General features: G+C 37.3%; 1 protein-coding gene across 11 annotated transcripts in view; it reads left to right on the top strand.

Moving 5' to 3' along the window:
• Positions 1-23,203, top strand: part of LOC149842199 (putative protein phosphatase 2C 58) — a 90,633-nt gene that overhangs the window by 51,915 nt on the left and 15,515 nt on the right. For all 11 annotated transcript variants that reach the window (XM_089998981.1, XM_089998989.1, XM_089998983.1 and 8 more), the window contains 2 exons: positions 13,470-13,575; positions 15,370-15,523. In XM_089998981.1, coding sequence (XP_089855107.1) covers positions 13,470-13,575; positions 15,370-15,523 — 260 coding nt within the window. The remainder of the gene's footprint in view (positions 1-13,469; positions 13,576-15,369; positions 15,524-23,203) is intronic.

The following is a 23,203-nucleotide window of genomic DNA, read 5'->3' as shown; positions in this document are numbered from 1 at the left end:
CCATTGTTATACTATATCTTAAATGTATACCATGTTGTAAATACCCATTAGATATAAGGGTATTCCTGTAAAGCGTATTAGGGCACTCCTTTTATTTTAATAACATTGAAACACGTCGTGCCGTGTGTGGGCAATTTTCCCCAAGGCAGTTTCACTCTCTACTTTTCTTCTTTCTGATTGCAATAGGCGCTGGTGGTTATCTCCCTCAATTTCTGACATGGTATCAGAGTGGATCTGATCCCAAGGGCTGATTTTATTCCAGAAGGTGTGTCTCTAGACTTTCGTCTTCCAAGTCATCTTTCTCTGCACTAAGCTTTCTTTTTTTTCAGTTGTCTTTTTTCTGTCCCTAATCTCATATTGGGAATCTATTTCTACTTCATCTGCTCTTCGTGTTTTGCTTGCATCATCCTTTCTACACGTGCATATCTTTCGCACATTTCGTCTTTCTTTCTTTCTGCCTCTAACGTAAAAAAAAAGGAAAATGTTTAATTGATCAGATCTGGAATCCTTCTGAAGTCTACATATTGACCAACGTCTGCCCTTCCTTTCTCTTTAATCTACAACTGATAAGATCTGTTTGTTTTATTGCATGATAATCAAATCCAATCATATTCAGATCTTTGTTCTTATCCCTTTTGATTTACACTCTTTTCTTCCTGCATCTGTTCCTCTTCCTTATATATCCTTTTATTGATTTTGCTGCAAGTTGACAACACCATAAACTGTCTTCCACGCCATGTTGCATTCTTTCATGCCATATTGCATTTGATGTGTGTCTCTCATTTTGAATCCTATTGCAGCCCTGAAGTCGGAATTCACTTATACAAATCAGATTTAATATTCCAAAAAAAAAAGAAAAAAGGTATTAATATCGGGAGGGAAAGTTAAAGTCTCTTTAGAACAGGAACTGCATAGAACTATACACACAACCTGCCTCTTTTGGTTGATTTACTATACACATTGCCTGCCTGTGGTTGATTTTTCTTTACTTTATTTTTTCCCTTTTTGTCAATCATGGATTCTTCCTCTCAAAACTGTCTTTCCTCTAATTTCCTTGGTTAACTCGTTTATGAAAAACTTACCACTTCCAACTTCTTGACTTGGAAAAGACAAATTCTACCTTTCATTAAGAGTCAAGGTCTCTTTGGACACTTAATGAATCAATCTTAACCCCACTAGAGTATGTTGCACAGGAAATTAAGGATGGAAATGGAGCTGTCACTACAGGGCAAGTGCCAAATCCTAAGTATGAGGCCCGGATGAAGCGACCAAGCCGCCGTTGCATATATTACCTCTACTCTCTCTCAAGAGGTGTTGGTTGCTATTCTTGATGAATGTTCAATGAAAGACTTATGGGATAAATTAGTGAAAACATATTCGCAGTTATCAGAGGCTAGAATATCCTTCCTTCAATGTGAGTTTCAACTACTTACCAAGGGATCTATGTCAATCATTGAATATCTGAATCAGGTCAAGAATATCACTGATCAATTGGCGGTCGTTGGGTATAAAGTGGAAGGTAAGGACAAAGTTGGACAAACATTGAATGGGCTGGGGCCAGAATTTCATGTATTATCAACTTTTTTATTATGTTAGTCAGTCCTTCCATCTTTTGAAGATTTACAAGGGAAACTACTTCAGTATGATATGACTTTAAAAGGGATGTCACATGTGAATGGTGGTCAGGTTCTTGCCATAGGGGTTTCTTTTGGACGTAGTGATAGTGGCTTTGGTGGAGGCATAGGACGAGGAAGAGGTGTTACGGGTGGTCGTGGGTTGCTGCTAACTCCAAATGTTGCATCAGTCTTTAATGCTAAGAATATTCCTACCTGTTACTTATGTAACAAGCGTAGACACATAAAAGCAAACTGTTGGCACAATCCCCAAAATAAAGGAAAGTTTCAAAAGGAAGAGAGTTCAACAATACGAGAGGAGAATTCATCTAAACTAGGTGGAGATGTTAAGGAACTCCTTTTGGCTACTCTATCAGAGCTTGATTTGAAGCATGACGATCAAGGAATATGGTACATCGATTCAGGAGCAGCCACACGTCACATGTAATGTGGGTAAGTTCTCTGCATTGACTCCTTATTTTGGTAAAAGTAGCATTGTTACTGGAGATGAATCTCATCACCCTATCACTCATGTTGGAAATGTTACTGTTCCTCTGTTTAGTTCTTCAAGTCTTCAACTTTCTAATGTTCTACATGCTCCAAATATCAAGAAAAATATTGTCTCAGTTTTCAAACTTGTTGACCATACAAATTCTTCTGTTGAATTCATTCCATCTTCTGTTTATGTCAAGGACCTACAAACAAAGGAGGCGTTCGCTAAGGGAGAGCTACGTGAAAACATGTACGTCTTCCAAGAGGATCCTTTTACTCATGTTCGTTCAGCCTTGAAGCAATCTTCTCATTTTACATCATCTCAAAATGTCCGTGTCTTGAGTTTGGATGAATGTAATAGGCCAAATCTTTGGCATTCACGCCTTGGTCATTGTAGTCAGGTTTTTGTTGAAAGGCTTGTGCCTAATGGTCTTCTTCCTGTGTCTGTTTTAAATTCCAAGTCAGATAATAAAAAATGTTCAAGTTGTCAATTATGTAAGAGTTATGTTCTTCCCTTTTATTCAATAAATGAAAGAGTTTCAAGGCCTTTTGAAATTGTTTGTTCCGATGCGTGGGGACTTGCTCCCAAATCCTCTCATTCTGGCAGTAGATATTATGCTATTTTTATTGATAATTTCTCGCGTTTCATATGGATATACTTCATGAAAAATATATCTGAAGTCTTTCATATTTTCTGTCGTTTTCATAGTTTTGTTAGAAATCATTTCTCTTGTAATATTTTACACTTTCAATGTGATGGTGGGGAAGAATATTCCTCTCGGGACTTTGTCAACTATCTTCAAGATAATGGAATTAAGCGTAGAGTGTCTTGCCCACATACGCCTCAGCAAAATGGCATTGCATATAGAAAGCATTGCCATATTGCTGAAAGTGCTATGAGCTTGATACATGGAAGTCGTCTCCCAATGGGCCTATGGACTGAAGCTTGTCATTCAGCTGTTCATATTATAAACTGCTTGCCCATGGCTGTTTTGGATAACAAATCTCCACATTTTGTTTTATTTGGAAAGCATCCTATCTATGATGATCTACGGGCATTTGGTTGTGTATGTTATGTGCATATTGATGCCTCTTTGCGTAATAAGTTTCAGGCCAAAGCAACAAAGTGCAGGTTTGTTGGATATGCGGATGATTACAAGGGCTACCAGTGCTATGATCCTGCTAGTAGATGAATTAAAGTCTCCAGAAACATTATTTTTGATGAAAATGATTTTAGAAATAAAGAAGATGCTTTTACTAAGCCCGAGATCGACACTCTTCTATGATCCGTGGCTCAGCATGAGTATTTTTTCTGGAGTTGGCAGTGAAGGCTCTCACTCTTGTGTGCAGGAGCCACGCAGAAAATCAGACTTCCACAAATGTCAATAAATTTACTAGTCATGTTTATACAAGAGGAGAAAGAGGCATGTTTTTCTCTGATGATACAAGACAAGGTCTTTCTTTTTCTTTTTGAGCCGACTCTGACCCAATAAATCCCATCCTAGAAGCACCATCTGTCAGACGGTCAGAAAGAGTTCATCATCCCATTGAGAGATGGGTCAGATTTGAGAATTTTACTTTGGACTTTCAATTATTTTTATCTCAAATTGAGAAGGAATGTGAGCCTATCAATTTTCATCGAGCTATCAACTCTAAAAAATGGATTCAAGCCATGAATGAAGAAATGGAGGCATTGTATCAATGCTAGACTTGGACGATAGTTCCTAGACCTTCAGATAAGAATGTTGTCGGGTCTTGATGGGTATACAAAATCAAATACAAACCAGATGGGAGTGTGAAACGATACAAAGCGCGACTTGTAGCAAAGGGATTCACACAAGAGTTTGGGCAGGACTATGATGAGACTTTTAGTCCCGTTGTGAAGATGAAAATGATTCGTATTATGCTATCATTAGCTGTCCATCATGGATGGGGGATGAGTCAATTAGACGTAAATAATGCATTTCTTCATGGACACTTAAAGGAAGAAGTTTACATGGAGCAACCACCAGGATATACTGAGGGAAATCCTAAAGATTGTTTGCAAATTTGGAGAGAGCTCTCTATGGCCTAAAACAAGCATCTCAGTCTTGGTTTGAAAGCTTCTCTTTAGAGATTCAAAAGCATGGCTTCCATCGATCTCATTTAGACCATTCCCTTTTTATCTTCCAAGGTATGTGAATTACTATATTTTTGCTGATATATGTTGATGGTATAGTCATTGCAGGGAGTAGTGCAAGTCATATTCAGCAAATTAAAGATCTCTCGAGTCGGATTCAAAATGAAGGATCTTCGAGACCTTCAATATTTCCTTGGAGTAGAAGTGGATAAACGAGGGCAGGGGCTGACCTTGACTCAACACAAATACACGATGGATTTGTTGGAAAAGGCTAGGATGAAGGACTGTAAACCCTTAGCCACCCCGAGTGAGCTTAATAAAAAATTAAGTACGCAGGATGGAAAGTTGTATCATTATCCAACAAAGTATTGGAGTCTAGTGGAAATGTTACAATACATGACTTTCACTAGACCTGATATCACGTATTCGGTTAATCAAGTCTCTCAATTCATGCACAAGCCAAGAACATGGCATATGGAAGTAGTGAAACAAATATTAAGACACCTAAAGGGCACTATTTGGGGATGGGCTCTTATATTCCAAAAGTCACTATTAGAAGCCCTTCCATGACATTTGTGTTTATACAGATGCAAACTAGGCAGGGGATCCAGATGATAGAAGGTCAGTTTCAGGGCATTGTGTCTTTATTGGACCTAATCTTGTCTCTTAGAGTAGCAGAAAGCAGAAGGCAGAAGGCAGTAGCTCGGTCTAGTACAAGGGCTGAATACAGGGTAATGGTTGCTGCTACAACGGAGGTATCATGGATTAGGCATATGTTGACAGAGCTACAAGAGTCGATTTCTAATTGTATGCTTTTATGTGACAATCAAAGTGTCATTTAGATTTCCCTCAATCCCATACATCATGGAAAAACCAAGCATATTAAAATTGATCAACATTTCATTTGAAAAAGATTGAAGCTGGAGAGATTGAGCCCCATTATGTCTGAACAGAAGATCAAATTGCAGATTTGCTTACTAATGGGCTCACGAAATGTCGGTTTTGGTTTTTGAAAAGCAAGTTGTCCATGGTGCAACACCATGCACAACTTGAGGGGGGCTATTAGAGCACGTGTGTATTTAATGATTAAGGTTATAGATGGATATTGGATCTGGTTTTGGATCCATTGTTATATTATATCTTAAATGTATACCATGTTGTAAATACCCATTAGATATAAGGGTATTCTTGTGAAGCGTATTAGGGCACTCCTTTTATTTTAATAACATTGAAACACGTCCTGCCGTGTGTGGGCGATTTTCTTCAAGGCAGTTTCATTTTCTCCTCTACTTTTCTTCTTTCTGATTGTAGCAGGTGTTGGTGGTTATCTCCCTCAATTTCTAATAATTATCACATGATTGTTACCTCTTTATTGTGTTTACCTGATTTATCTACATTTGAAGATCTGCGTGCCAAACTCTTTCAATATGAGATGACCTTAAAAGGATTTTCTAAAGAGCCTCATGTTCACGTTGGAGCACAAGATGTTCTTGCCACAGGGGTTGCTTATGGGCGATGACGAGGAAGTTATGATTTTGGAGGAAAGGGAGGTCAAAGAAGGAATGGACAAGGAGGGCATGGAATATTACCTACACCCAACATACCTCCTAACTCACAGAAGCAAACGACAATCCCCACCTGTTTTTTGTGCAACAAAAGGGGCATATCAATGCTAACGGTTGGTTTAACCCTCAAAATAAAGGAAAATCACTTCATCCAGAGGCAAGGAAAGGGACAAATAATCTAAAGACCAGTGAAAAAGTAAATGAATTGTTATTGTCTGACTTAGCAGAATAAAATCTAAAACAAAATGATCAGGGTACTTGGTATGTTGATTCTGGGCAGCGACTCATGTTACTGGTGATGCTGGTAAGCTCCTAAATCTTGTTCCTTATGTTGGTAGAAATAATCTTGTCATTGGGGATGGATCTCACTATTCTATTTCCCATATTGGAAACTTTGTTATTCTTATGTTAAAGTCCTCTCTCAGTTTCTCAAATGTCCTTCATGCTCCTAATGTTAAGAAAAACATTGTCTCTGTTTCTAAGCTTGTAGATGATATTAATGCTTCAGTTAAGTTTATTCCTTTTTTTGTTCATGTCAAGGATCTTAACATGAGGGAAACGTTCGCTGAAGGAAAACGACATGGCAATATGTACATCTTTTAAGAGGATCCTTCTACTCGCGTTCGCCCTGTTGATCCCAACTTGAAGCTTCCCTCATCATCCTCTTCAGTGCTTCCTAAAAATGTCTTTAGTGTTTCTGAATGTATTTAGCCAAATCTTTGGCATAGTCGTCTAGGTAATTGTAGTAGTCGTTTTATTGAAAAAACTTGTCTCAAACAGTCTCATTCCCAAGTCAAGTTTAGGATTAAGTGTTGATGATAAAAAATATTCTAGTTGTCTTTTGTGTAAGAGTCATGTTCTACATTTTCATTCTATTAATAAAAGAGCTTCAAGACCTTTTAAAATTATCTGTTCTGATGTCTGGAGTCCTGCTTCAGTTACCTCTATGTTTGGAATTAGATATTACCTTATATTTGTTGACAGTTATTCTCATTACACAAGAATTTTCTTTATGAAATACAAATCGGAGACCTTTAAGTTGTTTCAGAATTTTCATTCCTTCGTTAAAAATCATTTTTCTAAAAATATTCTTTGTTTCCAATGTGATAGAAGGGGTGAGTTCTCTTCAAATGACTATTAATTTTCTCTAAACTAATGGAATAAGTAGGAGGGTGTCTTGCGCTCGTACACCTCAACAGAATGAGATTGCTGAAAGGAAGCATCGTCATATTGTTGAGAGTGTAATGAACATGATGCATGATAGTAATCTTCCAATTACTTTCTGGGCAAAAGCTTTCGATTCGACAGTTTATATGATAAACCAATTACCTATGATTATTTGGAAAACAAATCACCTTATTTTTCTTTGTATAGAGTTCATCCAAATTATCATGATTTGCATGTGTTCGGTTGTGTATGTTATGTTCATGTTGACAGTTCAATGAGACATAAGTTTCAGGACAAGGCCTTGAAGTGCAGATTTGTGGGATATGCAGGTGATTATAAATACAAATGTTATGTTCCCCTAAGTAAGCACATCAAGATATCTAGAAATGTTGTTTTTGATGTACTAAACTTTGATCATCTGGCTAACACTTCCTCTAGAGTTGAGGTTTATCACCCATGATCGAATTCTAAACTTTTTTTTTAGTACTGATGATGTTTGTGGGTGACAACCAATTTTCCGATAACGGTTGGGTTACATCAAGGATCTGCTTTAAGCCCTTTCCTATTTGCGATAGTGATGGATGAGCTTACGAGATCAATTCAAGAAAATGTACCGTGGTGTATGTTGTTTGTTGATGATATTGTTTTGATTGATGAGTCTAGAGCTGGGGTTAATGCTAAGTTAGAATTATGGAGACAGACATTGGAAGCTAGAGGTTTTAAGTTGAGTAAGAGTAAGACTGAATATATGGAATGTCGGTTTAGTAAGCAACGAAGTAGTGATGGGAGTGTAGTGAAGCTTGGTGAGCAAGAAATACCGGTGAATGATTATTTCAAATATTTGGGATCCATCATTCAAAAGTATGGAGAAATTGATGGAGATGTAAATCATAGGATAAAGGTTGGGTGGATGAAATGGAAAAGTGCAACTGGAGTGTTGTGCGATCGTAGAATGCCATTGCGGTTGAAGGGAAAGTTTTATAGGACGACTATTAGACCCGGTTTACTATATGGTACGGAATGTTGGGCTGCCAAGAGACATCATATTCAAAAAATGAGTGTAGCTGAGATGCGGATGCTTAGATGGATGTGTGGAAATACAGTAAAAGATAAGATTCGGAACGAGGAGATATGTAAGAAGGTAGGTGTTGCACCCATTGAAAATAAGATGCGAGAGAATCGTTTACGGTGGTTTGGACATATTCGGCGAAGGCCTAATGATGCTCCAGTTAGAAGGTTGGAGAAATGGGAAAATATATTAGTTAAAAGAGGTCGGGGTAGGCCTAGGAAGACTTGGATGAAGATGATAGTAAAGGATATGAATGCTTTGAACCTTACCGAGGACATGGCATTGGATAGAAATGATTGGAGGAAAAAGATTCATGTGGAAGACCCAAAATGAATTTCTTTTTTGGTTCATATCGCTGACCCCAATTGTTTTGGGATGAAGGCGTAGTTGTTGTTGTTTGATGTTTGTCCTTTAGATTGTATTCAAAGGAATGGGGAAACCATGCCCGATAACGAGTTGACGGCTCAGGAAAGTATGACATTTGAACCATCCTTGGAACCAGAAATATATGTAGGTATCGTTTATTCTCTGCGAGAAAGGGAGGTGCCCCCCACTTCTAATTAGGAGATGAATTCCCCTTTCATCCCTACTCCAACATTTGATGTCAGAAGATCTACACGCTCTCAACATCGGATTGAAAGATGGGTTAGTTATGAGAATTTCTCAATGGACTTTCAACTTTTTCTAACCTCTTTTGGGTAAGGAAGATCAACCCATAACTTTTTATCAAACCGCAAATTCCAAAAGATGGATCGAAGCGATGAATAAGGAAATGGAGGCCCTTCATGAATGTGGTACTTGGGATGTTCTCAGACCACCTGATAGAAATGTAGTTGGGTATAAGTGGGTTTACAAAATAAAGTAAAACCGGATGACACTATTGAACGATACAAGGCGAGACTTGTTGCAAAGGGTTTCACACAGGAGCAAGGACATCCTATGATGAGATCTTTAGTCTGGTTGTGAAAATGGTTACCATCAGAATTATATTATCCTTAGCTATTGAGCATCAGTGAACACTTAGTCAACTTGATGTCAAAAACGCCTTTCTACATGAGGATCTGAAAGAGGAAGTGTACATGGAGCAACTCACTAGATATGCAGAAGGAGATTCTAAGAAATATATGTGCAGGTTAAAGAGAGCTATATATGGTTTAAATTAGGCGTCTCGTTCTTGGTTTGACAGTTTCTCTCTTGAAGTGCAAAAATATGATTTTAGTTGATCCCTTCTTGACTACTCCATGTTGATATTCAAATGCCAAGATGTAGTTACCCTGTTATTGATATATGTAGATGACATTATCATTATAGGTAACTCCAAAGATCATATTGAGCAGGTCAAAGAGCTCTTGAATCAAAGGTTTAAAATGAAGGACCTTGGTAAACTGTGATATTTTCTTGGAGTTGAAGTTGACAGGACTACTGAAGGAATGACTCTCACCCAACATAAGTACACCATTGGTTTTCTCGGCAAGGCAAGTATGAAAGATTGCAAACCTTTAGGCACACCAAGTGTTCTTCATCAGAAACTCAATTCCCAAGATGGAGATTTATACGAGGATCCTACGGGATATCGTAATATAGTTGAGATGCTGCAATATCTCACTTTCACTCAGCCTGATATTGTTTACTCAGTTAATCAGGTGTCTCAGTTCATGCATGAGCCACATGTTGGACATATGAAGGTTGTTAAACAAATACTTCGGTATTTGAAGGGAACTATCAAAGATAGTCTTCTGTATAGAAAGAGGATGAATGGACAACATGCACATGAACTCGTTGTTTACATTGATGCAGACTGGGCAGGAGATCCAGATGAACGCGGGTGAGTCTCAGGCTATTGTGTTTTCATTAAAATGAATCTAGTTTCCTGGAGTAGTAGGAAACAAAAGGTCATTGCCAGGTCGAGCACAGGGGCTGAATATAGATCAATGACAGTTGCACAGTTGAGACAACATGGATTAGGCACTTGTTGACAGATATAGGGGAATCGGTCTCTCAATCTCTTCTTTGATGTGATAATCAAAGTGCCATCAATATGTCTTTTAATCCTATTTATCGCAGTCGTGCCAAACACATTGAAATAGATCAACACTTTGTAAGATAGAAGGTGGAAGAGAAGGACATTGAACCTGAGTTTGTTCGTACTATTGATCAAGTTGCTGACCTGTTCACAAAGGGATTGACTAAGGACCGATTTTGGATGTTAAAAGGCAAGTTGTTCATGGTTCAAAACCATGTACAACTTGAGGGAGGGTGAAAGGTTGTCTTTCATATTTGGGCTGACGGATCTTCATTAATGGCTAAAATGTAATTTAGCTGTGTTGTAAAAGGGTAATTTAGTACCCTAAATCTTGTATTAGAAGATATATATAACGAAGACTTGTGCACGGATTCCCTGTGTGAGGAATCATGGTTTCTACTGCAACATATTTTCTATCTTGCGTTATTTTCTCTCTTCGTGTGATTGAGTATCAGATTCCCTAAATTCTAATAGCCCTTGCCCAAAAACTTTTTGAATGTCTTTAGAAATAAATTATGTCCTAGTGCGGCTAATCCATTTTGTTGGGGAGTTCTAAGACATGATTTTTTGTGATAAATTTCGTTTAGTTCTAAATAATTTTTAAATTCATTTGATAAGTATTCACCACCCGAATCGAATCTAAGAATAGAGATGTTTCTTTGAAATTGATTTTTGACAACCATATGAAATTTTTTAAAAAAGAAGAAAACATCGGATTTGAAATTAAGAAAGTATATCCTTACATATCTAGTGAAATCACCAATAAACGTAACATAATATGAATATCCTCCTTTTGATATGATGGGAGGTCCCCAAACATCTGTATGAACTAATTCAAAAGGTCTCTTAGAGACAAAGGTTTTATTCGGAAAGGGAGTTGATTTCATCTTTCCAAAGATACAATCTTTGCAAACTAAATTTTTTTCATTAAAAAATTTTTCCCTAAAGGGAAGAAGATACATCTTTGAGAAGCTTGGATGCCCAAGTCGTTTATGCTAAGTTTCAATATTTTTATCTTAGACATAATTACAAAAAAAGTTTAGTGGATGATTTAGATAGTTCATGTAGTAGAGATCTCTCTTCCTATGGCCTTGCCCAATCTGCTTCCCGGACCGGAGATCCTGCATGTAGCAACTCTTAGATGAGAAGGAGATTCCATATCCATGATCGAAAATTTGTGAGACGGAAAGAAGATTTAAACTTAGTCGTGGAACAACCCTTACTTTTGGCACAATTTTTTTTTAGAAAAATTTAAAGTTAACACTTTTAATTTGCAAAGATGTTCCATCGGCAGTTGAAACATAGGAGGTTTTTTAATTAGTGCATAAGTCGGATAAACCATTCTCAAGATGTATCATATGAAAGGAGGTCTCCGAATCGAGGATCTAAGAAGACATACCTGGAGGAGAAGATGAGGCTATTGCGGCACCGGATGTGGATGGAGATTTGAGTAGCATTTGAAATGACTCAAATAATTGAGCAAGAAAAAAATCCTTTTCCTTTAATTAATTCTTTCTTTTTTGGTGTGGTTTCTTCAACGGAAGCTTTGGGTTTTCATATAACTTGGGACAATTAGGCCGTATATGACCCGGTTCATGGCAATGATGGCAAATAGCCTTCTTGTAGCCTCCATTATAGCTATTTTGCCTTTAAGGTGTAGAGGCTTGTAAGTTTTCACATGATTGTCGGGCTTGGACATGGCTAACACTTCATCTCCTCCTTTTATCATATCAAGGCGAGTCTCTTCTTGACATATTTCAGCAACGACATCCTCCAAAGGAAGATGCTTAGATCTATGCAGGTGGGAAGATCTAACTTGTTTGTATTCGGGCTTAAGCCCATATAAAAATTGGAAAACGTGTTTTTTTTTTGTTCTCTTCTTAGTTCAACATCTTCACTAGCAACCCACTTGGGTTCAAGAAGAGATAGTTCATCCCATAAGAGACTAGGAGTGTTAAAATAAACACGGACACTCACGTCCCCTTGTTTAACGGTATGTATTTTTTTTTGGAGAAAAAATTGTCTTGCAAGATCTTTTTGTTTATACATACCTTTTATGAAAAAACATGTACCGTTTGACTTGCGAAATTTAGTTATGTTGGCACATATCTTGAGCTCAACGTTGTTCATAAACTATACGAGGATCTTGGCATGTTTACTTTCCTAATCTTCTATCTTAGATTGATGATCTTCAATAGCTTTGGTGCAAGTATTTCCTTCTAACGCTTTTTTTTGTCCTCTTCCATCTTGGTGACTTTGAGTTGAGGTTCCAGAATAGAGCCCATCACGTAGCCCTATAGTTTTTTGCCTTTGAGGTTATTCTCCGTACCATTCAACTTGAAGGAGAGATCAATCTTTTGCTCATTCTCTATTGTGACTTAGAGAAAAGAAGGACAAAGAGTGGAAGATATCTTCCACTTAAATTGCAGTAAGAGCTTTGATTCCCGAATCACAATCTTTCAAGAGATAAAGAGCACATCCTTGCTCTGATACCATGTAATGAAGTATGTGAAATTACGAGCCAAAGATGCAAAAGAATCAACCAAGTTCAATATTGGACAATTACAAAAGCACAATGAGCACACAAGCAAGAAGTCCAAGATGGGACAATATAAAAAGCCTTAAAAAGCAATGCCAACAAGTAATGAATAAAAATATTATTAAAGGAGGCTTAGAATACATGAGGAAAACAAGGGGGAACATCCCCTATTTATACACAAATAATGAGCAGAGGGAGGCCATTGGGAGCTCCCTCATAGGGTCGTTGGGGAGCTCCCAACAACTCCATGAGTGGGGCCCCAAATGACATAAAAAAAAGCAAATAAAAAAGGAAAAAGTACATTAAAAGAAATATGAAAACTAAACTAGAAAAAATAGTTGTTTCTAGGAAACAACTGAGTATATGTGAAAAGATGAAAATGCCCCTATCGGGCAAACTAGAACAATGACACGGCAATTCCAAAAAATGTGGGTATGGGGGACACAGCTATATATATATATCACATAAATACAAAATAAATTCAAAGAATCAAATTCATAAATTAATTTAACATAACTAATAACAGGCTATATTAAATATCACATAACTACAAAATAAATTTAAAGAATCAAATTCATAAATTAATTTAACATAATTTATCACATAAATATTTCATAGAACTGAGATGGCGTGTCGAAGTACCCGCCCCGGTGTCGACACATGTCAAAATGGCATGTTCCGTCATCATAGATATTCTTCCTTATTGAATGCCAATTTCTGCTTTACAGCTTATTTGGACTGGGTAATTGGAATTCTTTTCATTAGCCATTCTTTTTTTTTTTAATAGCTCAGAACAGTTTTAGCTATCTATTTCTGTTTCATGTAGCTTAGTTTCAAAGGTAATCTAATGTAGGAAAACTTATTGAAAACAACCTAATGCAGGAAAGGTAGTTGCAAAATTTTGTGCAAAATTTCTTCATACACAGGTGCTCAAGTATGAAGAATCCGCTGGCGGCCTAGGTGAAGCTCTTCAGAAAGCATTCCTCAGGTTACTCTTTGTTCTTTATTTTATTTATTCTAGATATTTTAGGTTGAATAAGAGATAAACATTGTTGATCATATGTCAAAACTTTTCCACCATGCTCCTATTTTCTTATTTAAAGTCCCAGGGTTACCAGAAGCACCACTCTAGCTCGGGAAGCATGCTTTAGAGCCATGAATCATGGTGCTACCAAGAGATAATACATTGTGCACTTTAGTTTCCATAAAAGCAGTTTTCCCTTGTTTAGGGCCGATGTGAGTACACACGACTTTTCTTTGCAGAATTTTGTAAAGGAAGCATGTTTCATGTGCATGACAATCCTGCTTCCCAATCACTTTCCTATTCACTTTTTCAATTCTTGTTTCACATGCACTTACAAAGTCCTCACTTCTACTTCCTTTGTTCGTTCTTCATTTTTCTTCCCTTCATTGTGATCTTGATTTAAACTGTTGAATATTATTTTGTAAGGGACATGCTTAGTGCTACCTACAGTCATAATAGCGCGTTACATGAATATATGGGTATGTTGTGTCACTCATCTCCAGAGTTGTCAGAAGCACCATAGAAAAGTGGCAAGCACATTTTATCAGATGCATGCATTGGAAGCAGGAAGTGCCTTTCTTCTGAAGCATTAAGGGAATCAAGATTTTTTCATGAGAAGCATGATTCTTAGGAAACAAAAAATGGGATTCCAAAAATTGAGGAGTGGAATTCTTTAATCCTTGAAATCGAGTCCCCCAGACCTGAGAATCATGATTTTAGAAGTTACCCTATAGTGCTTCAAAATGACCATAAATTGTGCAGCCACACTTCCAAGTAGCAGTTCTGGTATTCCACATCCAGAGCTATGGATCAATATATGTAGGATTAAATTGGTAAGAATCAGGTCAAATCTATCGTTATCAGACCCACTTTTTATGTAATTAAATGTATGAAAGTATGGAATGCAGTGAAGTTGATTACATTTATTTGTGAGGATAGATCATCAGGACTGATATGCATGACTTTTTTAAGCATCCTGATTGGCTTGGCAAATGGTAATGGAGCCTTCTTCAACAAAAAGGCATTTCTGATACCAATGCACAGATTGTTGGGTTTATGTTTTCAGTCTTTCTTTGGATCCTAAATTGACAATGACCGTTATTTTCAGTTTTGCATGCATATCTATAATGTGGTCAAGTTTCTAGCATAAAGGGTTTGCTCCTATCTATTCAACTTTTTTTTATTTTTTTATACGTAAACTGAGGGATAACCCTCATAAGATTCAGACCTGAGACCCCTCGGTTATGATGGTTTCATCTATCCATCCAGCTATGTCATTCTCATTCAAGCCTCTCATTTATTCAACTCTTAGCCAAATCTACAAATTCAATTTGATGGATTGTCTTATTTGCTTGCTGGATGACAATGTGTAATTTCTTATCTGGACCTCTTGTCTATATGATCACTTCATGGTTAAATTTCTGCATGTTATGATGGGTTCATAAATATTCTGATTCTTTAATTAATTTGTACTTATTGGAAATTATTCGACATGTTTAAAAATGATACATTCACTTCAGCCTACAAGTTTGTACATCCTTTACTAATGCTCCTGAATTCGCAATTGTCTCCCAAACCAACGGGTGCCAAATGGGAACTACTATGTTTTTCCTCTGTTTCCATCTTCAAAACTTCTGATTGAAGGATAAAACTGTCATTTTAGGATCTGAACATGGTTTTCTGTTTTCAGTTGCTTTTCCATGCTCCTTTTTATAAATTTCTTTGTGTTCATAAGTTCGGTTGCCAATGTGTCAACAGAATGGATGAAATGATGAGGGGACAAAGAGGATGGCGTGAACTATCTATTCTTGGAGATAGTTTTAACAAAATCTCGGGCATGATAGAGGGGTTAATTTGGTCTCCAAAGAATTCTGAAAGCAGTGAACAAGAAGATGACTGGAGTTTTGAGGAGGTCTCTCTCTCTCTTCTATTATGATTTGCTCCTTCCATTGTTTTTCTCTTTTTGTTCTCATGGGAGTTTAATCACATATGAGATGAAATATATCACCCTCTGGTTCAAAAGTTGCATATGTTTGAAACTGCTTTTTGCATAGGGTTTCTACATTTAAAACTTCATTACTGAAGTTTATTTTTAGTCAAATTAATAGTCAAAGTATTGTCAACAAACAACAACATCAAGCAATTAAGTTATGAACTACATTGCCTTTGCAAATTATACGCTGTGTTGAATGTAAATATTTTCCTGTTTGAAATACAAGTGTGGGACTATATTTGCCTTTTTTCTTCATTATGTATGCATTGCCATATAGTTGTCTCTGTTTCTATGTATTCACAAATGCATACTTTCCTATGTCACATGGGTGCAGGTGCGGGGGTGGGGGTGCGGCACTTTAAAAAAACTTGGGTGCGGGGGTGGGGGGTGCGGCAAAAATATAAAAAATTCTATATATTCTATATATATATAATTTTTAAGTTTTAACAGTTAACATTAGTAACACTAATTAAATAAAAAACAATTATCATAATATCTTCAAATCAATTCATCATCATTCATCCAATAAATCAAATTAACAATCTACAATTCTATTCTACATCATAAAAACTAACACCACAATTAAATCAACCTAAATATATTATAGAAACAATCAAATAAGTATTGGCAACAAGCCATGATAAATGCATCTATAATACATGCACCTGGTTGGCCGAATCCCTGTGATATACTATTGGCCATAATTACCAAGAACATTCTGTAGTATTAGCAAGAGGAAGGATTCAGGATTTACAGTGTGGGATACCACATTTTCTGAGGAACCCTAGATGTTGTCGGAGTAAAAAACCTTTGGAGCTGGAGATACTTATCCAAGACTTGTATTGGGTTATGATGATGACATGTGAATTGCTGAAACATGTTAAGTATATGGCTAATCCAATGATGAAAGTTTTGTAAGGGGACTGAAACAGGCTTCCATGAGGAGAGATCTTTTTTCTGAAGAGATTCAGTTCTATTAATATATGATTTTTAAAACAGTCAAGCTAGGGATGCTTCAACAGCATTTGAACCTAAGTGACGTTTCCTTTTTCTTCTCTTATTTTTCTGAAAAAAAATCAAATAATACATTTTTCTTTGTATTCAAGGTGATACAAATATGCGACAAAGTACCACTATTAGAATCCCAGCTTCTTACTCTTCTACACTTACATTGTAAGAACATTCATTTGCACAAAGATGCTCACCATCTCCATATTGGTAAACCAAGCTGTAGTAAGTGTATCTTACCTAGCATCAAAAAGTTAACTTATAACCTAAGTCACACGGACTCAGCTAGGGAGGTGTCGCACCCGAGTCGACATGCCCCGACACGGGTGCGGACACGGACTCGGCTTGGACTCGGTCAACGCCGAGTCGGACTCGGTCAACGAGTCGAGGCCGAGTACGTCCACATTTTGGACTCGGTCAACTTTGACCGAGTCCAAAAATGTCCATTTGTCCCTAAAAAATGATTTTTTTATTTTTTATTTAAAAAAAATATAAAAAAGACTCACAGTGCACAGTGGACTGTGCTGCAGTCACAGATTGTGATTGTGCACAGTCACAGACACAGTCACGGACTGTGTTGTGTCTGTGCACTTTTTTAAATATATATATATATATATATATATATATATATATATATATATATATATATATATATATATAGCCGAGTCCCCGTGTTCAAAAATTTTAAAATTGCGCCGCACCCATGTCGCACCCGCACCCGCACCCATGTGACATAGCTTATAACAACTAGAGATATTCGGTTCTGCAGAACTGCTCAAAATGCATAATACAAATAGGGCAGCTGGCCTAGGATTTATTGCCATGTCAAGGTTCAAATTTGCTCCAAACCTTTCCAGAAGCATGCCTCATGGTAGGATAGAGATAGACCCAACACCTTTTTCATTCAGAGTTTAGCATCCTCGTAATATTGCATTCTAAGCACTCTTTTCTGCTATCCAGCACTTTTTTCCAACAAAAACGGTATGAAAAGGAAAAGAAATATAATAATATTTCAATCAAGGTGAGACCCAGGCTGGAACGAAGGGGTTAGCACCTTCTCCCCAGGCCGGCTGTGAGAGATAGAGAGAGTGAGAGTGAGAGAAGAGATAGAGATGGAGCGAGATTGAGCAAGAGACAGAGACAAAGGGAGAAGAGAGATGGAGAGACAGAGACAAAGGGAGAAGAGAGATGGAGAGATAGAGAGAGCGAGTGAGAGATGGAGAGAGTGAGAGAAGAGAGAGCGATAGTGAGAAAGACAGAGAGATTGAGAGTGAGAGACAGAGATAAGAGAGATAGAGCGAGTGAGAAAGAGTTCCTGAGGAGGAGAGGTCATCGCCGGCTTCAGGAGAAGAGGTTGGGAGGAGAGGCAGGGAGGATTAGGGCAATTTTTTTTTTGCCCTAATCCTCCTCTCTGCAGCCATTTTATCGGGTGTATTTTTTTTAAGGTCCAAAAATTGGACAGAAATGACCCTGGGTGCGGGTTGACCGCATAGGATGCCACACTCGCATCACGTCACGTCGATGCAGGTGTGACACCTGGTTGGCCGAATCCCTGTGACTTAGATACTTTCTTTTTAGTTCGCATGGACTTTAAAAACTGAACATGTCATTGTAGTGGTTCTTACCAGTTGTCTGAAAATAAATGTCATCGTCTTTTTGCAAGAACTATATAAATTGTATATCAGAAACAACCATGTGGATGAGATAGTACATAACTTCAATAACACAAAAAATAATTTTAAAACTTCAATATTCTTTTAATTAGTTCAACCAATGGGGCTATTGTAAAATTGTCTATGAAGAGACAATACGCATACAAGCACAAATACTTTATAAAAGAAGTGTACGAAGACACCCTCACAACACTTGAACGAAATACGCAAAAAGCGTAAAAATAGTAAACATGCAATAATGCATGTATTTCATAAAAGGAACAAATGCCTGAGAGTCTCAAGCTTAGTAAATACAAGGGGGGAACGCCTCTATTTATACAAGTGCCAAAAGGTGCAAAGGGGGGGCCCCAACGACTCTATTGGGGGACCCCCAATGCACATTAAATAATAACAAAAAAAGAAAAAGAAAAAGTAAAAAGAATAATAAAAAATAAATAAAAAAATTACAGCATATTCCAAATGGATTATGCGCAAAACATGAAATTACAAGAATACCCTTTTCGGGTAAGAATATATAAATATATATATTTATATTTACAATAATGATTTTAGGAGACATATTTTAACACCTCCCCTCAAACTTACGGTGTGATAACCGCAAGTTTGTCAATAAGGAAATGAAATCTGGGCGAACATAGAGCTTTTGTGAAGAAGTCGGCAAGTTGATACTCAGACGTCACATATGGTAGATCAATGACCTTCTTCAAGTATTCTTCTCTGACATAATGACAGTCCATCTCTATATGCTTTGTTCGCTCGTGAAAGGTGTGGTTTTTGGCAATATAGATTGCACTTTTATTGTCACAACATAGCTTTGTTGGTTCTTTGACAACCACTCTCATATCTTCCAACAGACGTCGAATCCATACAATTTCCATGGTGGTAGATGCCATGGCTCTATATTCGGCTTCAGTGGATGACAAAGAGACCTTTTGTTGCTTTTTACATCGCCATGATATCAAAGATTCTCCTAAAAAATACAAAAACTAGTGGTGGAGTGACGGTTACTAGGGTCACTTCCCCAATCTGAGTCAGTATAAGCAAACAATTTTAATTCAGAGGAAGAAGATAGAAATACTCCCTTGTTCATTGTTCCTTTCAAATATCTGATGATGTGAAGGACAACATTCATATGAACGGTTGTAGGAGCGTGCTGAAACTGACTGGCGATGTGAATAGCATGCGACAAGTCGGGTCGAGTAATGCTGAGGTACATTAGAGAGCCTACCAGCTGCCTGTAAGGAGTAGGATCAGTTAGGGGAACACCGTCGTCAATCTTCATTTTTGATCCCACGACTTCAGGAGTTTCGCATACTTTGTCATCAAAATTTCTTGATCTGTCAATAATCTCACAAGCAAGCTTAGACTGAGATAAAAAGTAACCATGTTGCGAATAAACAACCTCAATTCCAAGAAAATATGTCAGAAAACCCAAGTCTGACATCTCAGATTTTGAAGTCAAGACGGACTTAATACCCTTGACTCCTTGAACATCATCTCCTGTAATTAACATGTCATCAAAATAGAGTAATAGAATCACAATTCCTGCATTAGATCTTCTGGTAAATAGAGCAGTGTCAGTATAACATGAGGAAAAACCATTTCCAACATTACACTGGTAAATCTGTCATTACCAGGCCTTGGGGGCATGTTTCAAACCATAGAGGGCCTTACGAAGACGAAGAACTTTATCTTTAGGAATCTTCATGCCTGGTGGAGCATCCATATATACTTCTTCGTTAAGATCACCATATAAAAAAACATTTTTCACATCCATTTGAAAAATGTTTCAATTTTTAATAGATGCAATAGTAATAAGACACCTAACTGTAACCATTCGGGCTACAGGGGCAAAAATTTCCTCATAATCAATTCCATACTCTTGCCCATACCCTTTAGCAAGTAAACGAGCTTTATACCTCTCCAAGGATCCATCGCTTTTAGTTTTAACCTTAAAAACCCATCGACAACCTATAGTTTTCTTTCCTATGGGTAGAGTTTGAAAATCTCAAGTTTTAGCCCTTTTAAGGGCATTAAGTTCATTTTGCATAGCTTCTTGCCATTCTATACATTTTTTGGCTTCTTCAAAATTCCTTGGTTCAAAATAAGAGTGAATGACACTAAGGCAAGCCCTATATCGTGGTGAGAAAGAATCAAAAGAAACAAAACGAGTTGGAGGTCTTCTATTCCTTTCAGATCTCCGATGGTCGATAGTAGGAACAAGCTCACTATATTGGTCAATAGCACTTCTAAAAGTGTCTTGGTTTCTATGAGAGTAGGTTATTGGATCACTTGAAAGTCTACTTTCTTGTTCATTGAGTGAGTTATGTTCACCAACGTCACCATCATTTTCCTTATCGTGATTTGATGATACATCATCATCACTAGATATATCATCATTGCTAGACAATAGATCAAATAAGAAGGAATAATCAAAATTTTCTTGTTCAAGAACATTTTTTTCAAAACCACTTTCATTTTCCAAAAAAGTTACATTTCTAGAGACATATAACTTATCATCACGAAGATCATAACAACGAAACCCTTTTTGAGTTTCAGAATATCTAAGAAAGGCGCGGGGGATAGCCTTGGGAGATAGTTTGTCATTCTTATCTGTAAGTATAAAACACTTACACCCAAAGACTCGTAGCCTATTATAATCCGATTCAAGTTTATATAAAATCTCAAAAGGGGATATTTTTCCTAATATCCTAGATGGCAGGCGATTTATCAGATAAACAGAAGCAAGAGCTTCTTCTGCCCAAAAAAATTTAGGAATGTTTTGGGAAATAAGAAGGGTCCTAGTGGTCTCAATGATGTGCCTTTGTTTCTTTCGGCCAACCCATTCTGTTGAGGGGTTTTAGGACAAGACCTTTGATGGATAATTCCATGATCCTCAAGATATACTTTAAATTGATTGGAGAGATATTCCCCTCCAGAATCACTCCTAAATATCTTTATATTACTGTTGAATTGATTTTTGATCATTGAATGAAAGGTTTTAAAACACGAAAAAACTTCATGTTTGAACTTAAGAAAATAGATCCACGAATATCTGGAAAAATCATCCACAAAAATGACATAATAAGAGAAGCCTCCTTTTGAAGCAACATGTGCGGGTCCCCAAACATCCGAATGAACAATTTCGAAAGTTTTAGAAGAGAACATAGTTCTTTGCTCAAAAGGTAAACTTTGCATTTTTCCGAAAATACAATCATTACATGAAAATGAACTTTTATATAGGTCTTTTGCAAAATGTAAATAAGACAACTTGGTGATATTAGGATGACCAAGTCTTTTGTGCCATACATTTATATCTTTGTTTTAGGCCATATTACAAAAAGATTTTGGAACTTGAAGAGATTCCATATATTATAAGTCTCCTTTTCTAAAGTCTTCCCCAATCAATTTCCCAGACCGGCGATCCTGTATTAAACATTTATCACAAGAGAATTTAATATCGCAACCATGGTCCGAGAGTTGAGAAACAAAGAGAAGGTTTAAGTTAAGTTTAGGTATAAATCTAATTTTTGGAATAAAAAAATCTTGAGTTTCAAAATTACCTATTCCTTTAATTTCAAGAGAGGTTCCATCCGCAATGGAAACAAAAGAGGGAGAAACATTTTTTGAGAAATCGGAAAGTGAAAACATGTTTGGGGACATATGAAAGGATGCACCGGAGTGCAAAAGCCAAGAGACTTTACCTGGAAGAGATGAGGTAGACACGGCGGCACCGGAGGTAGCTCCCTTGAGTAGAGGTTGAAGGGCTTCCACTATTTGATTTAAAGAGAGTGACCCACTTGATGATGCCTCCTCCTTTTGTGGAACACCGATGGTAGCCATTGCGAGAAGCTTTTTCCATTTGGGACATATGGGTTTGATATGTCCGGGTTCTTTACAAAAATGACAAATAATTTTGCTATAGTCCCTTTTTCCTCTTGGCCCACCATTTTCACCTTGATTTTGTGGTTTAAAGTGAGGGGGACGATAGGTTCTTACATTGTTCTCGGGTCTTGATACGACATTGACCTCATTACTTTCTTCATGATTACAAGGAACCATAAGAACACTTGATCCTTGTTTACATAAACTCATACGAGTCTCCTCACCACTTAATTTGGTGAGTACATCTTCAAGAGAGGGAGGAGAAAAAGAGGATAGAAGAGAGGACCTTATTTGCTCAAATGCGGGCCTTAGCCCATTCAAAAAGTTGAAGAACCGATCTTCTTCAAGTTGCTTGTGACAGAGCTCAATTGCTTCTCCACTCCATTTTGGTTCAAGCATGGCAAGCTCATCCCAAACGGAGGAAAGATCGGCAAAATATTTCCTAGTAGTCATTTCACCTTGAGAAAGAGAGAGAGCCTTCTTTTGAAGATAATACTTATGAGATAGGTCTCTCGATGTATACATTTTTCAAGATAATGCCAAGCTTCCGATGCCTTTTTGAATTTAATAATGTTGGCATTAATCTTGGTTTCAACGGATGAGAAGAACTAAGAAAGGATCTTGAAATTCTTCATTTCCCACTCATCGTGCTTCTTAGAATACTCTTCAAGAGCTCTAACCCTTTCTTCTCCTTCAAGAATCTTGATCTCGCTTCCGTTTACCACGGTTATCTTGGGTTCCGGTTCCGGAATTGTGCCTTGCACATAACCCCATAGCCCGTTCCCTTTTATGTGAGCCTCCATGTTTCCGGCCCAAATATGATAGTTGGACCCATTTAATTTGAAGCCAAGAGTAAAGTGAGACTCTTTTTCGCCCATTATGAAGTAGAGAGAAAGAGGAAAAAGGCGTACCAATACAATATCCCAAATGCTAGCTTGCACAAGATTCTTCTAAAATATTTGAGAAGCAAGATCCACCACTTCAACCTCCAAAGGTTCGAAGGCACGCTTTTCGAGGTTCTTGAAAAGAAGAT

Source organism: Nuphar pumila, chromosome 3, assembly GCF_984573655.1.
Source record: "Nuphar pumila chromosome 3, dmNupPumi1.hap1.1, whole genome shotgun sequence".
Classification (NCBI taxonomy): Eukaryota; Viridiplantae; Streptophyta; class Magnoliopsida; order Nymphaeales; family Nymphaeaceae; genus Nuphar; species Nuphar pumila.
The sequence above is the reverse complement of the archived record's forward strand: the minus strand, read 5'-3'. Positions and strand labels throughout refer to the sequence as shown.